General features: G+C 32.7%; 1 protein-coding gene across 1 annotated transcript in view; it reads left to right on the top strand.

The window, feature by feature from the left end:
• Positions 1 to 15,542, top strand: part of LOC128240549 (uncharacterized) — a 79,793-nt gene extending 64,251 nt beyond the window's left edge. The window contains exons 3-7 of the mRNA XM_052957221.1: positions 3,233 to 3,289; positions 7,938 to 7,973; positions 8,492 to 9,174; positions 9,347 to 9,501; positions 12,383 to 15,542. Coding sequence (XP_052813181.1) covers positions 8,499 to 9,174; positions 9,347 to 9,501; positions 12,383 to 13,381 — 1,830 coding nt within the window. The 5' untranslated portion in view covers positions 3,233 to 3,289; positions 7,938 to 7,973; positions 8,492 to 8,498 and the 3' untranslated portion in view covers positions 13,382 to 15,542. The remainder of the gene's footprint in view (positions 1 to 3,232; positions 3,290 to 7,937; positions 7,974 to 8,491; positions 9,175 to 9,346; positions 9,502 to 12,382) is intronic.
• Positions 15,543 to 17,207: the final 1,665 nt, after the last annotated feature.

The following is a 17,207-nucleotide window of genomic DNA, read 5'->3' as shown; positions in this document are numbered from 1 at the left end:
TTAAATGGTATAAAAACCCTGTTAAGATGCACAACGCAAGGAACCAAACGGCATTTGACTTGAGACACACATGTATAAACACCTAATACACCAAATACACCCATTTAAACACCATATACAGACAACCCACTCATTAAAAAAGGTCGAAAATGGTATTGCGTTGCCAAATTGCGTTACAATTATCTCCCTTAAGTTAACATGTTGTTAGCAGTATTGTGATGGTGGATGGTGGACACCATTGAGATGTAAGTATGTATGTAAAACTACCTATATTATTCAGTGAAAGCATACACACATGGTTTTGCTTACAAAATCATGGCTGATTTGTTTAATCAAGGTAGTTTTGAAGGTATGAAAAGTATGCATACTTGAATTGTTAACTGAAATAAACATTAAGCAGTTCATTATCATTTGAAAATTTATGCAAAAAGCTACAGAAACAAGCTCAGTAGAAAAAGCAATTAAACACCCGGTTTAGTGGCACTGGGTAAACGCCAAAGACATAGAACATAAAATCACAAACAAGAAACATAGAAGAAGTCGTGTTCAAAAATAGTTCAACTGTTTGAAAAAAACAAGCTTATAACGTACGTCCGTTAGTCCGTGAATCTGGCTCCACTTCTCGCATACGGGCATAAACTTTATTTTGTTTTGATTAAATACCTTAACAAATGTGTTCGGCATATAAAGACGATGTGTCGCCTATAAGACATTTAAGGTCAAGGTCAAATGTAGTGTTTTCAGACTATAGAATGCTGCTTAAAAGGACATAGAGTATAGGTGGTCGTGTCCGGGCTGTAACTGTCAATGTATGCACATATTTCAAATTAACATGTCACATTCATTGTCATACAAAGACGACGTACAAGACCCGTGTCAATACCTCTAACATTTAGGTCATACTTAGTGTTTGAATACTATGGAATGCTCCAAATGCTCCAAATGTGACTTAGTGTTTATGTGGTCGCGTCCGGCCTTGAACGTTTTTATGTATGAACAAATTTAAAAAGAACTTGTCACTTGTGTTTGACATATTTAGACGGGCTGTTTTTATGGACATATCTTAAAATAACTTGTCAAATGTGTTGCACATACCAAGACGACGTGCCGTATTCAAGACCCGTGTCCCTACCTCTAAGGTCAATGTCTCAATAAGAGTTTGTTTACTATTGGATGCTGTATATAAGGACACGAGAGTGTAGGTTGTCAAAAATGGGTTGTATCTTTTATGTTCAGAAGCAATTCAAAATATTTTGCTTTATCGTTTTTTGACAGGTAAAGGCAACGTCGCATTTGCAAGTTCCACGCTGTATTGTTGTCAAGCATAGAAAAGGTTCAATCCTTTGGCACATACATAATTTCAATGGGTTTTGCAAATTTGCCCTACCATGTTGGTTTGACAAATTGCAACTGGGTCTTGCAAATGCACAAGCTATATTGGTTAAACTGAATGTCATGTTGTCTTGCAAGGCCACAAGCCATATTGGTAAGACATAATGCCATATTGTATAGCAAATGTTCCAGCCATATTGGTTAGACTTAACGACATGACTGTGTTCTTACAAATGTACATTCAATATTGGTTAGAAAATAATGTCATGTAGTCTTTCAAATGCACCAGCCATATTTGTTAGACATAATGCAATGTGTCTTGCAAATGCACCAGCCGTGTTGTTAAGACATAATTCCATGACTGTGGTCTTGAGAATGCACCAGCCATATTGGTTAGACATAATGGACATTTCTTTGCTATTTTCGTCCCTTTTTATAAACTGACATTGTTTAAAGTACAATGTAACATTCGAAGGCATTGGTCACATACTGTGACAAATCTTGTTTTTTCAGTGGTTGTATAAAACCACAAACGTCGGCCATTCCACAACACCACGTTCTCTGTCAAGTCAAATCGATTTTGATAACGACTGATTTGTGTATTATCAAGCCCGTGAAACAATAGGCTATTGAATGTGTAACACTACAACTTCGCTGTAGAACTTGTGCACACATTTAATATATATGTACTTTCATATTTAAGATACCGTTTTGAATTCATACCATGTATTCTATCTGGAATACTCTATGCAATACATACTACATAATACATAATCTAAGTGACAAGGATGTAAGAGGCCCTTATTTATTTTTGAAGGTACAAACTATTTGGCTCAGTCTCAACTTTTGGGCTCAAGCTCCCTAAATTTTGGCTCGAGCGAAACCTACCAATAGAGGAAACAATCTATCTAATCCATTCCCGACAAAATAAAAGCACTGACTTGGGTTTTTTAAATGTAAAAAGCTTTTTAAGTGAATTTTAGATGAAGATTGATTAACTTGTTCTGCTTTCGTTCGAAAACGTGCATGTTTTTGATAGGGGAATCCTTCTAATTACTCCATGAATAGTGTGTGAACAACATTACTGACAAACGTGTGAAACTAAAACTTAATATAGGTATGTTGATACATCAGATAAGCACCAAGGTCCTTTTCTTTGTATGTTTCAATCAAAGACATGTGCCTATACTTTCAAATAAATATCAATACAAATAAATTTGGCAATGCAAAGTAAAAGTATGCGATTAAAATTTGGAATTCTATAAAACATTTGTGTAAAAATAGTTTAAGTTTATTTTACCTTGTAGTTTACAAACAAAAGATGACGACTACTTGTTTATGGAAAACAACAAAACTAGTTCCTATTTTTAAAAATCACTGAAACTGTTGTGCAAATACCTTACATTTAGAAAGGAATAATAGAACGAATCGGGGCGGCAAAATTAGGATATGTAGGCCATTGATAAAGAACTCATGGACACTCTGCTAACAGGCTTTTACCGAGAAACATACTAATTAACAAATCATGAGAATATAATGTATTGTGAATTTCAACGATGTGTTCAAAAAAAAGTTCGATATTAAAAGAAATGTTAAACATATAACGTTTGTATTTGGAACACATGAAAGTTTCTGTTTGTTAATCATGTATAATTTAATAAAAAGCATCGAAAAATGTCAAAATAGCCTTATGCTGTTTGATATAATATTGAGGTTAAGGTATCAATGTTAATGCATCTATGTGCAAAAATGTATATGACTGCTTTACATTGAAACCAATCTTTCTTTATTTCAAACAAATAAGTTCCTGTTTTTAATTGATAAATGTAGTTGCATTATCAAAAACTTGCTTTTGTCCATCCCCTTATACACAGTTACGAATGTTTTGTACCTTTTTCAGTAGTATTCTAGAACTTGAATGTCCGGCCAACCGCGGAGCATCTTCTCCTTTGTCAAGGTAAACCGATTTGTATTACGACTGATGTTAAAATTATCAGGCTTGGGTTTCAATAGGTCATTGAATGTATAACACAACTACTTCAATGCAGAACTTGTGCACATATTTCATATATATTATCGTTAATATGTTTTTTTACCCTTTAAAATCATACTTTTACAGCAAGTAATAACACTTATTGAAAGTGTTTACGACAAGCTCAGTCCTTTTCCTAGCTACACATTTATCATCATTATGCTATGCATAAATTTTAACTCAGAAGTGAAACCCAACATTTGGACGGCAAATGAATGGGCGAGCACATTACAAACATGTGTAATATTTTCACCAATGTCTGCCACAATGTCGCCATCGGGAAAATATTATGCAACTAAAAAAACTTTCAATTAATTGAAACAACATTCCAGTAAGTGTTATTAAGGCCCTTTTTATTTGTAATAACATAGTATGACATTTCAACACTTTGCGTATCATGATTGAACAAAAAATGTAAAAAAATAAAGCCAGTGATTGACACAGAACAGCAACTTAAAGTAATTTATTGATGACCTTAATTTACGAATAAACAGATAATCGGCAAATATACCCTTAAATACTTAGTTCTGACCTACGTTCTCCATATTAAATATCTTATGCAAGTAATACATGACTTCAGTGTCAAGTATGTAAAAGGCCCTTCTTTATTTTAATGGTACAAGCTTGTTGGCTCAGCTACCAATTTTTGGCTCAAGCTACCTAAATTTTGGCTCGAGGTCAACCTACTAAAAATATATAAACAAGCTTATTCCGGTTAACAAGCTTTACATTCCCGACAAAATAAATACACTCGATAATATAAGAATTTTAAATGTAAGCTTCTTTTGTAAAATTAAGCTGCAAATGAAAATGCTTTGCTTTCTTTTGTAAACATTGCCTTTTAAAATGATGTCTGCTCTTTTGCTCGGAAATGCATTTGGCTCTTTGTGTACACAGCTTCTAAAGATGCTATAGCCACTGTTTCGCACCTGTAAAACTGCATTAAATAAATCTACTGGTTTTTCGTTTTAATTTCTTGGTATTTTAACTTTTAGTAAGAATATAATATCTAAGATTTCAGTTTGTGTTTTTCATTTCAATTCCGGCAAATTGTTTATTCTACGTTTGCAACGATTTTAGATAAGCTCCCGATGAGCCCAAGACTTTCTGTCAGTCAGAAAACCTCATACCTCATTTACAGAAAAAGACACTCCAGGATTTTGGCAATTTTCGTCATGATATTATTGACTCTATTAAGGTCTTAAATACGGAAACTCCACTTGTCAATACGTTTCTATCTCCACGTTCGGGAATCTAGTGATTAATGTGTAAGCCATGAACAAGAAATCTGATTTCCAGGATGTTGGAAGTTACCGCCAATTTTTATATTGATCGTTGTAAGCAAGGAATGAAACGAATGGTACATGCGTCTGATATCCTAACCTTATTTCAGCCTTGTTTTATCCTAACAAACTCACCTTAAACTAGCCTGTATCTTTGCGTCATTCCTTTCGTCTGCTTGGCAACGATGATACGAAATGTGTGACTTATAAAATGTCGACGACTGCGTTTCAGTATCTGCTGGTGTACTGTCTATGCTCGGTCCCCTGCATTTCACCTTGCAATTACGATCTTTGGTGAGAAAACCAGGCCTCTTTTAGATTCCTTTACATGTCACGGCCTTATACAGTCATGTACGATCCGTTCCTGCTGCAAAGAAACTGAACAATGAGATTGTTCAAATTGGCTGAACAATTGATAGTATCCTTTAAACCAGCGAATAACGAATCACTTGACATTTTTACAACAAACCAACCTGTTCAGCTGTACGGGAGCGTAGTAAAATAACGCGTCTTTTCAACTATGTCTTTGAAATGTATATCAATATCATATGACCCCTTCATGAATACACGGATATTGTCTTAGACTATATTTCGCACGCTCACCAATAACCTCTAGGTCATTATCTTCGCCGGAATATATTGGAAAATGACCGGATTACACGCTCCTCTACGACTCCAATGTATATAATGTCTACGTTGCCTTTCGTGTTGGAAATAAGATGTTATCCAATCTCTTCCATTTAAGTACTTTTGAATATATCATCTGCAAGTTTTAGCTGTTATTTAGCTATTATCCAATGTATTCCGTCCATTAACAGTTACCTGCTTGTAGGCTCTACATATAGCCTTTTTTATTTGGAATATTATCCAAGAAAAATTAAGAATAATTGTCATTATTTTGAGTCGTTGACATAACGATCCATGGTAGTTAACACAATTGTTTTTTTTGTTTAACTTACTTCATAATATATAAAACATGCTTTGGCACAATAACATCAGTTATTCGTTTTTTAACTAAAATATAAAGATACACCAATGCATCTGATGCCTCTATATATCTGCACATTGATAGAATTTAAAGACTGAACATTATACCCATAATTTGAAATTTGGTTTATCATCATATTCACAACACATTTTTCAAAAGCTATCTTGAAAATTCTATTCACTGTTAAATGCTCATTCCATAAAATAGACCTACAGGTTAATACGTATTAAGTGTTCATTCAGGGTCGAATGTAACGAAGCTTTTTAAAAACGAATACGTCCCATAGCGAGTTTGACAAATTTTAGAAAACGCGTTTAATAAATAATTTGTTGAATGGCCATAATATAATATTATTTTAAAGTGATAAAAATGATTTGATGATGTACAACGCTTAATACTAAAACATTGCTTTACTCTAATAAGACGATCATTTGCAACTATGATGGCGAATTCCTAATTAAAGGAAATTGTTTCCTTCAATGAACATTTATTTAATTATTCATTGTTGAATTGTTTAAGTTTATTATACTGACAGAAAACGAAAAGCCTCGATTTTTCTTTTAAACAAATTCACAATAAAACCTACAGAAATTTATATTAAGCAATTATTTTGCCAAATATATATTACCAAAAATTTGTGATAAAAAGAGAATGTGTCCAGTGTTTTTCTCTCTCAAATATTAGAAAAAATATTTAATTTGATAATGTTTCCGGTAAGTTTTAAAGCGAATATAGCACAACACAAACGTCATATATGCAAAGTGTATCTTAACATTTCGGAAATATATGTTTTCTTTAAAAAATACATCACAAGTTCGACCATATCTATCGAATTGGCTACTGCTGCCAGAAATAACCGTGCAAATTTACCTTCTCTTGCACAAAACGTGGTATTCTAAAATGGAGAAAAACTCGTAGTTACGCGACTAATTTGTTATTGCCAATAATTTGCCGGTACGCAGGAGCCATCGCAAAAAATACTTTGCATATATTCCTAGTCATATCATACTAATTAAAATCATTTCGTCGTCTTATGGCCAGTTCCTTAGCTTATTCTAATGTAACTATTAACTAACTATGGAAAGTTTTTACTACACTAGATAAAATTGTATAATGTATAATTATCCATTTTAACCTTTTATTTATGTTAAGGAAAGTTTATCCACTTGTCATCAGCTAATCCATGAAAACTATTTAATATCAGCTTAAGAAAGCGACAAGGTGAATCCAGTTTTTTAACCGTATTCATCTTTCTAGTTTGCGTAACTATTAGGAGGCAATATATTACATACCAAAATATATTGATGGGTGAGAAAAACATGCTATGACCATCAGTCCATAAATACTTCTACTTATCTTTTTTTCCGTTGTATCATAAAGGTTGATGACTGTATCATGCACGTGAAGTATAGAACACAGTGTTGTTTTGGACTATCAAGTTACAATCTAAATACATTTCAGTGTACATTCAAAAAACATAAAGATAAAATTCCCTAAGTCATCATAAAACTGGTATAAAAACGTCATGAATATGTTTATATTTGAAGTATGACGTAAACGCATATATTTTACTTAATAATAAATAATTTATTTTCCATCTGTAACACATAGAAAATTTTATGTTTTTCATCTAGGGTATTTCATATTGTTAAAATATATCAAAAACGAATCTCATTGTGTCCCGTTCTTTTCACATGAAACAATTGTTTTGATATACTTTTTTGTCCAAACATTATCTATAAAATATGCTGATAGATGACTAAAACGTGATTTGACCATCATTTTATACAAACTTCTACCTTGTTCAACCGATTTTTTATAAATGTCAACGAAGTGAAGATTTTCATACATTTGTTGCATAAAAACCTACCCAATTATTCATTTTACAATAGCGTTCTAAAATACTGAAACGATGAGCATGATATTTATGAAGGCAGACGGTTTTTTAAATTTCCTGTACCAGCATTTAAAATATTTCCCTGAACAACAAAGATTTTTTAGTTGAATAGGATTTTTTTTCAGAAATCAAATGCACATCTAAATTAGTTTAATAAACTTAAAATAGCACAACAATTATGTTGTTTGTTGTTTTCAAATTATATTGTTTTTCACATAAAATCCACTTAGTTACAAAAAAGAAGTAGCATAACAACTATCACATTAAAAAACCATGCCCAAATGGTAAGCATTATCCACAAAATAATCTTGAAAAAAATACCCTTTTGAACATAAATCAAATAGGGTTTCAAAATAATTATCTGTGTGTACTGATGTAAATTAATAATACATTTCTTAATTGCAGTTATGATTCGAGTGACGAACAGATTTCAGATTTAAGGTATGTTAATAAATTTTAATGATGCAAAAACTTGATTTCGGTTTGTGAAAGAAAAGAGGATACTCACTAAGAGGGCCGGCCGACCTTCCATTGCTGAAAGTTAGTAGTATGTTTGCATTTGAAGCAAATTATATTATTTTCATTTTGATGAAAATCAGCCTATAACTATACCATACCACGCAAATATTAATGTCTGAATTTATTTTTACAAATAATTAAAAAACAAACAATAAATGCCATTATAATATTGAACATCACAAATCAGAAAAGGAACTACACAGATGAGAACATGACATAATAACTTTCAGTAACGTGTCTATTATATAGTTTTATAGTGACCGTATCAGTAAAAGGCTCTTTGTGTCAAATTGCTGTGGAAATAAATCAACACAGCTTTTAATGCTGTAGTAACGTTTCTTAAAACCAAAACAAATGTTATTACTAATAAATGAACATTATGAATTAGATATTTCGTTATTCTTGAAATGTTTTGAAAGTCCATCGCTTGATTTATGCAGTGCAAACATGACGCCCTTCATTAGAGCAGAAATAAGAGGGAGATGGCCTAGTTTTGTACATCATTGTACACAAGCTAAGGAAATTTGGGTTCAGTATCACCAACTTTTACCTCAGTTTGGCCTTCGATTGAATGAGGATACATTACGCATCGAGAAGGAATTTCTGTCAAATTTTAACAACGAATTTGTCAATTTTGCATTTTTCGGATTGACACCAAGTGAAAGTTCGTCGATTTCAAAAATGATTTCGAATGATGCAAACCTTGCACCAATTTTCTACCAAGCTGAAAGCAGATCCGAAGATTTTAAGAACATTTGCTCTCAAAATCAGATTGCACCGCTGGTTATCATATCCCATGTTGATGCGGATAAATCTGCATTTCTTTATGCAGAAAAATACAGAAACGCAAGCAAACCCGAACGGGATTGTGTTGTTGTTGTTGTTTGTGAAAACAAGCAATGCAGTCATAACAAAAGCGATTTGAACAGATTAATCGCTTATACTTGTGAGTGGAATGTGACGATGACACAGAAGGAGATTTCGATACTGCTAAAACGATGGACGTACCGGATACTAGCTCAAAGAATAAATGCAATGAAGATACTTTTAGATTCCATGAACGATTGTCAATTGCCTTCTCCTGAATGTATTCAGCAATTATGTGTCCATGGAATTGAGAAGGGTATATTTCTTGATCATTTTTACCATATTTGTATCAATTATCATCGTAGTTTACAGTACACTGACACAAACACTTTTGTTCGTGTGAAAATCATCGTTAAGCACGTCGATTACCTTAATTAGATGTTATGTGGGAGCATATTTAAATTGGGCAGTTGTATGTCATGTTTTAGGAGATGGAGCTATGCAACACATCGATGACCGAATATGTTCTGTACGAAAACTGAAGGAACTCTTAGAAGAGAGTCGAGCGTTATATTCGAGAAACCATGTACCTCCTACGGATTTCCAAAAATTTGCTCCGAATTTGCGAAGACCAAGTGAAAAGGTAAACACTTCGGCTTTGAATACGTATTCATTAAAGATTAAGTGACCTAAGACCAACAAAACTGGTTCGAAGGACACAAATTCAGGCTTATTCAGATAGGCAAAGAAGGTTAAATTATGTGTATATAATGCTTCCATAATTACACATCGTAAAATATGGGCAAACTTTGTAATTAGACATTGTAGGTGAATGTGAATACAAACACATTTCAAAATGTTCTCAGGACGATCAGCCGTTTTTCTTTATATATAAAACAATGTTTATTACGTTTTTACATATCATTGCTGGACATAATGGTTTAATTGTCACAACATTTATCATTTGAAATCACATATGTACTATTTTTGGATATTTTTTTTAAATATAATTCTGCTGTTGCTATTGAAAACAAAGGTAAACAATGCATTTTTAGCTCGACTATTCGAAGAATAAGGAGAGCTATACTACTCACACTGTCGTCTGCGTCGGCGTCGGCGTTGGCGTCACACCTTGGTTAAGGTTTTGCATGTAAGCATCTTTAAGTCATTATCTCAGTAAATATATCAGTTATTGCATTGAAACTTTGGATATGTATTCCCAACTATCTTACATACTAAATTAATGAAGATAACAATTATTTGAATATAATGCAAATAATAGGCCTTTGTTATTTGACTTAGAAAGTTTGGTTAAGGTTTTGCGTGTAAGCAGACATAGGTTAATATCTCAGCAACTACTTGATGGATTGCATTGATACTTGATACAATGGTACTCAACCATCCAACCTACTAAATGAACCAAGCAAGATAACTCTTGTTTGCTTTTAATGCAAATAATTGCCCTTTATTATTCGACTTAGAAATTCTGGTTAAGGTTTTGCGTGCAAGCACACATAGGTTAATATCTCAGCAACTACTTGAGGTATTGCATTGATACTTGAAACAATGGTACTCAACCATCCAACCTACTAAATTAACCAAGTAAGATAACTCTAGTTTGCATTTAATGCAAAAATTGCCCTATTTTATTCGACTTAGAAATTCTGGTTAAGGTTTTGCGTGTAAGCACACATAGGTTAATATCTCAGCAACTACTAGGGGTATTGCATTGAGACTTGATACAATGGTAGTCAACCATCCAACCTACTAAATTAACCAAGATAGATAACTCTGGTCTGCATTTAATGCAAATAATTGCCCTTTATTATTCGACTTAGAAATTCTGGTTAAGGTTTTGCGTGTAAGCACACATAGGTTAATATCTCAGCAACAACTTGAGGTATTGCATTGAGACTTTATACAATGGTAGTCAACCATCCAACCTACTTAATTACCCAAGTAAGATAACTCTAGTTTGCATTTAATGCAAAATAATTGCCCTTTATTATTCGACTTAGAAATTCTGGTTACGGTTTTGCATGTTACCACATTTAAGTCAATATCTCAGCAAATATATCATGTATTGCATTGAAACATTAGATATGTATTCCCAGATAACACTTTTTTGAATATAATGCAAATTATGGGCCTTTATTATTTGACTTCGAAATTCTGGTTAAGGTTTTGCATGTAAGCACACATAGGTTAATATCTCAGCAATTACTTGATGGATTACATTGATACTTTATACAATGGTACTAAACCATCTACTTAAATAACCAAGTAAGATAACTCCAGATTGCAATAAATTAAGATAATGGCCCCTTTTTTATTCGACATAGAAATTCTGTTTAAGGTTTTGCATGTAACCACTTTTAAGTCAATACATCAGCGAATACGTCATGTATTGCATTGAAAATTTACACACAGGCTCCCATCTATTTAACCTTCTTATTTCATCAAGTAAGATAACTTTATCTTTTAAAATATATAATTTTTGCCCTTTATTATACGACTTAGAAATTCTGGTTAAGGTCTTGCATGTTAGCACACATAGGATAATATCTCTGCAACTATTTGATGTATTGCAATGAGACTTTATACATTGGTATTCAACAACCCAACTTAATTGAATAACCAAGTTAGATAATTGTAATTTGCAAATAATGGCCCTTTATTATTAGACTTAGAAATTCTCGTTGATATTTTGCATGGAACCACATTTATGTTTATGTCTCAGCACACCATGTATTGCATTGAAATCTAATCTAACAGTGATCCATGCATGTTTCGCCAAAACATTTCAATCCTTACATTGAAAAGCGGCGGAATAGTCGAGCGCGCTGTCTCTGTGACAGCTCTTGTTATGATATTTGTATATATATATATATCTATATGACAAGTAATAAACCATTGTATTACCCTATGCACATCACAGTTTGGTTGTAATATTATGATATTGTAAATAAGTAGTGATATTTCAAGCAAATAACTTCACATTGACAATTTTAAAGTAATCTAGTGTATCAAAAGTGTCTATATATTTATATAGGAAACATATCGGTTAAAATTTTTACCGAATTAGTCCACCAACATATCAACGTACTTCCTTTCATATACGTTACGAAAATAGTTCCCTTTAAGATGCTAGTTTTGTTTTAATTGATGTTGTATTTCAACATTTGGTCCTTTTTAGGGTTTTGTTGGTCACTCAAAGTTACATTGAATTAAGAAGGAGCTAATATTTGTCCTGCTATTTAAAGTTACGTATAGACATCCAATCGCTAGGCTTCCAGCGGAATACGATGCAAAATTGTATTTTTTTTAAACAAATTGTGCAAAATTGAAGTTTTATTGCCCCTCTATTACCCTTGTTATTAACGAAATTAGTATTAGTGTTCATGATAAAAAAGCCGTTACAACGCGTTCTTTTTAACTGCATGTTTTAATCGTTACTTCATAGACATGTGAACGAATACTGATCATAATATTGCAATAAAAAGACATTATAAATGTTTTTACAGCTGCTCAAACAAATTTCGAAATCTGATTGTGTCATTGGATGTGGCGACAGATTCGGAACACTTCTGATATTGATCGACGAAGAATTACAAAACAGAGAAACAATTGAAGAACAAATGATAACTGAATTGAGGGTCTTCGAATTAGGAAAAGGTGACTTCGAATTTAAATACGTGCCAAAAGGACTAAGGTATTTTCTCAAATCAGGTGAAACTATTTTTGTTAACAATGACAAATCCTATGGAACCCTTGCTGGCTTTGCAATTCAAGACGAAGATGGTTCGAACGGACAAGGCAACGTATTTGCCCTGTTTTCTCGACATGTAGCAGTATGCTGCACAAACTCGAAGCTGAAGGTTCAAGATAAGACAGTCGGTGAGGTATTGCCATCTGATGGTGGTTGTATTGATATCGCAGCCGCTAAGATTTACTCTCACCTTGTGAAATCATGTGGCAATAAGTTTGTAACTGAAGAAAACACAGAGAAGACAAGTGTTACTTTTGATCCGTACGCAAAAGACAACTCTTTACCGGGAACTTTAGTTCATCTTGTTGGCGCTGCATCTGAAGAAATAGGACTTGGCAAGATAACTGTTACAAAGTATTTCTCAGAGCAGACACAGGGAATGAACACATTTTTGATAGAAAATAGGGTAAGCAATACACATGTATTTTGTGAACCCGGTGACAGCGGCGCTATGATCCTGTCTTATTTACCAGATGATGACAAACTTGTAGCTATTGGGATGTTGATTGGTTCTTTCCAAAACAACAATGACGATGAGACGGATGCGTTTGCAAATCCATTTCCATCAAACAGAAAGAAGCATAGGGCAACATACGCTGCAGATGAAACATATTCAGCGTTCTATCTGAAGGATGGCTTGAATGAACTGAGCAAGATTCATGGCAAACGGTTCCGCTTATTGGGCGAAAACAATAACACGTATTCTTGCGAGGGAAGTAACACATGTGACGGAGCTTTTGCTGTTGTCAATTGACATGTTCTCACAGCACAAATGTAAATATTGCCTTTAAAATTAGAATGTTTGAAACAAAATATAAAAAATAAGAACATTTTATTCGAAATGATCATATACAAAGCAATGAGTAATCTACACGTGTAAAGGAATTACTATTTAATTATTATGCAATCGTTGCATTGACGTTGATATATTGATCGGTTTTAAATGTGTAAATTAGTGAAAAGTTTGTTTTTCGCATCCGAATTTTAAAATTAGGTTATTGCCATTCACTTTTACTATTAACCGATTGTTTTACAATATACCCTCTTTGTCGTTTTCCATAGAATCAATACCTGATTTGAATGTACTTTCACTCTGTATTTGCTTTTAGTGTCTGTTGTTTCATTCTATTGCTGACGGATATAATGCAAGAAACACACTTGCGATCTGAAATTGTTTAATCAATGCAGCGCCGGTATAGACTGGATGCCTTATTTTCGGTTTATTTTTCCTCAGTGTGTGAAAGGTTTAGTTAGAACATTTGTAAATATAACTCCGGATCCATTACCTTAACGTCAAGGTCAACGTACGCCTGTAAGTTTGTTTGTGTTTTTGCTATAAAATCCTTACAGTTATAAGAGGCTCGTAACCGGTCCATATACCTCATGCAATAGTACATTATGGCTTAAATTAAGTTTATTTCATTATATTCCAGTGTTTTGCTCTGCCCAAAACTGATTGTCATTGATTGCGTGTCTTCAATTTAATTGCGAGGTATACCGTAAAAGATACATTTTTATATATAGCTGTGATCCACTTCAAGTATGTATAAACTGAAACAACTCATTGAAAGTACTTATATTTATGAACTCAAAACATAAGTACATATGTATATAAAGATCTAATTTACAATGATAAATACAGTATAAAATAAAATACTATATTTTTCAGTGAAAAATCGCATTTTATTCCACGAGTGTCATAGAAACACATATTTTCACCACTAGTTTTTCTATGATCAGGAGTGAAATTGAATAATTGGATCTCACTCAAAAATAAACATATTTTCTGTTTCCTTTATGCTTATTTTCTGAGTCTTCTTACTATTTTCATTTATTTTCTCTAATAATCTATTTTGAAATGGTGTTACTTACGCCGCTACCCGGAGGACTTAAAATTATAGCTGATGTCGTAGCTGTCAATGTTTTAATTCCGGTTTGCCGAGAAAGAATTCTCTGATATTCTTTTTAATAGTTTATTATTCGCTCGTTTTTTTAGTGCAATATTTTTTTGAACATACTTAAATACAATTTTATCAGTAAATTAATTTTAAAAAGGCACTGTTATATTAAACTGGACATGAATACATAACCTAATTACTACGCAGCTGTATTCAATGAACATTTAAAAGGAGCAAAACAATTGTGGAGAATTGCGTATGATAGTTGGATTTAAAACATTTTTTTTTCAAAATATAAGAGTGTATTTTATTAATCATGGATATTCAGTCATCTCACTGTGCCGCTTGAAGGAAGTTCGTTGTCCAAGTAATGAGTAAAAACCAAGCTAGGTTGTCGACAATTTATGAGGCGTGATATTTTCACTGTTGTTAATTTACTGATAAAACTTTATATTCAATCGAAAAGCATGAAAGAAAACCCTTTTATTCGTTTGCTTTGTTGTGACATTATATTGCTTTACCTTCACATTTTACGTATTTGAAACAATCGTCATTATTTTGTATGTATTGAATGCTGATATGTTGTCTTTTAACTGTGAAATGTATAATGTGTAAATGTTCTATTAATTCAGATTGCTAGGTTGCGGTATGTTGGCACTTTTAGTATGTGTAGGTATATTAAACCCCATCCCGTCTATGAAGCGTCTATGACGTGACCTTTCACCTTTCAACTTTTACGTTGTCTTACCTTTAAAATATCCAAATGCTCGTATCAAAATATTTCTCACATGTTCTACTTGCTATGTTACGTGTTAATGTTTATAATTGTATTTTGTTTTTCGCACGGGCCATTTGGCTTATTGAGCCCGTATTTAAATATATCATATATCCTTGTGTTTTATGTTATGTTATGTTATGTAAACCAACTATCGTTAGTGATTTCCATTCAAAAGGCTAAATTATTTTAAGATTTATAAGATAAGACGAACTTATGATGTAGTAGTGTTTACTTCTATTTTATAGCACTTTGAAACTATTGTTTTGTATCTTGTTAGAGTGTAGAATTTAAAGGTTTTCAATAAAATTAGTACACGCAATTCTTTCATGTTTGTTTATTGGCCTAAAATTTCGGTGTTTTGAAATTGATTTTAACAAGAGGGAAAAAATGGCCCTATATCGCTCACCTGAGTGAAACTTTGTGTTATAGACTTGTTGATAACTAAAAGGCAATAACAGGGATTTGGCTTCTCTGATTTGTTTGCACATTCATATTCACACCAAATTTTGTGATGATTGGACAAATCTTTAAAAGTTATCGAAAGGACAAAAACAATTTTAGGTAATTTCTATAATCAAAGCGCAATAACTCTCGCGTAACTACAGCAATTTTGCTAATTATTAAACACGTATATACAAAATCGGACCAAGTTTGGTCATGTTTGGACAAGGGTCCAAAAGTAGCTGATTGGACTACATACTGGATGGTGTCTGTCTGCCCTTCCATACACCATATGGAACTACTATATGTCCAGTTTATTTTATACAAGCGTGTAAAAACATGAAAGATATTTATTTGTTTAAAAAGATGAAAAGAGCAATAACTCTCGCAATATTTTAGGTTGGATTTATATCACTCATCACAAATCATCACAGTTTACTGTGTATACGTTTGAAGTTGGTTCCTTCAATGATTTTAAAATTATATAATAACAAGTATAAAAAAAATATGACCATTTCGAACCTGACTTAAAAAATATCAAAACAACCTTTCTGTCAAATATCCATGATATTTGGACTGAAAATGTGACGTCTAGAGTGTTAACAAGGTTTTTCAACTATTATATGTCCAGTTTATTTTAATCAAGCGTGTAAAACATGAAAGATATGTATTTGTTTAAAAAGATAAAAAGAGCAATAACTCTCGCAATATTTTAGGTTGGATTTATATCACTCATCACAAAACATCACAATTTACTGTGTATAAGTTTGAAGTTGTTTCCTTCAATGATTTTAAAATCATATAATAACAAGAATAAAAAAAATATGACCATTTCGAACCTGACTTAAAAAATATCAAAACAACATTTCTGACTAATATCCAAGATATTTGGGCTGAAAATGTGACATCTAGAGTGTTAAAAAGGTTTTTCTTTATTTAGGCTCTGAGACCTAGTTCTTGACCCCAGATGATCCATATTCGAACTTGAGCTAGAAATATCCTTTCTGACAAATTTCCAGGATATTTGGGCTAAAATTGTTACCTCTATAGTGAAAACAAGGTTTTTCCATATATGGGATCTGTGACCTAGGTTTTTGACCCCATTTGACTCATATTCGAACTTGAGATAGAAATCAGCAAATTAACCTTTCTGACAATTTTCCAGGATATTTAGGCTGAGAATGATACCTCTACAGTGTTAACAAGGTTTTTCCACATCTGGGCTCTGTGACCTAGTTTTTGACCCCATACAACCCGTATTCTAACTTGAGATAAAAATGAGCGTTACAACCTTTTTTGACACATTTCCAAGATAGTTTGGCTGAAAATGTTACCTCTAGAGTGTTAACAAGTTTTTTTCCATATTTGGGCTCTGTGGCCTAGTTTTTGACCCCAGATGACCCATATTCGAGCTTGAGCTAGAAATCAACTAATCAATCTTTCTGACAAATTTTCAGAATATT

This window comes from Mya arenaria, chromosome 7 (assembly GCF_026914265.1).
Source record: "Mya arenaria isolate MELC-2E11 chromosome 7, ASM2691426v1".
NCBI lineage: Eukaryota > Metazoa > Mollusca > Bivalvia > Myida > Myidae > Mya > Mya arenaria.
The sequence above is the reverse complement of the archived record's forward strand: the minus strand, read 5'-3'. Positions and strand labels throughout refer to the sequence as shown.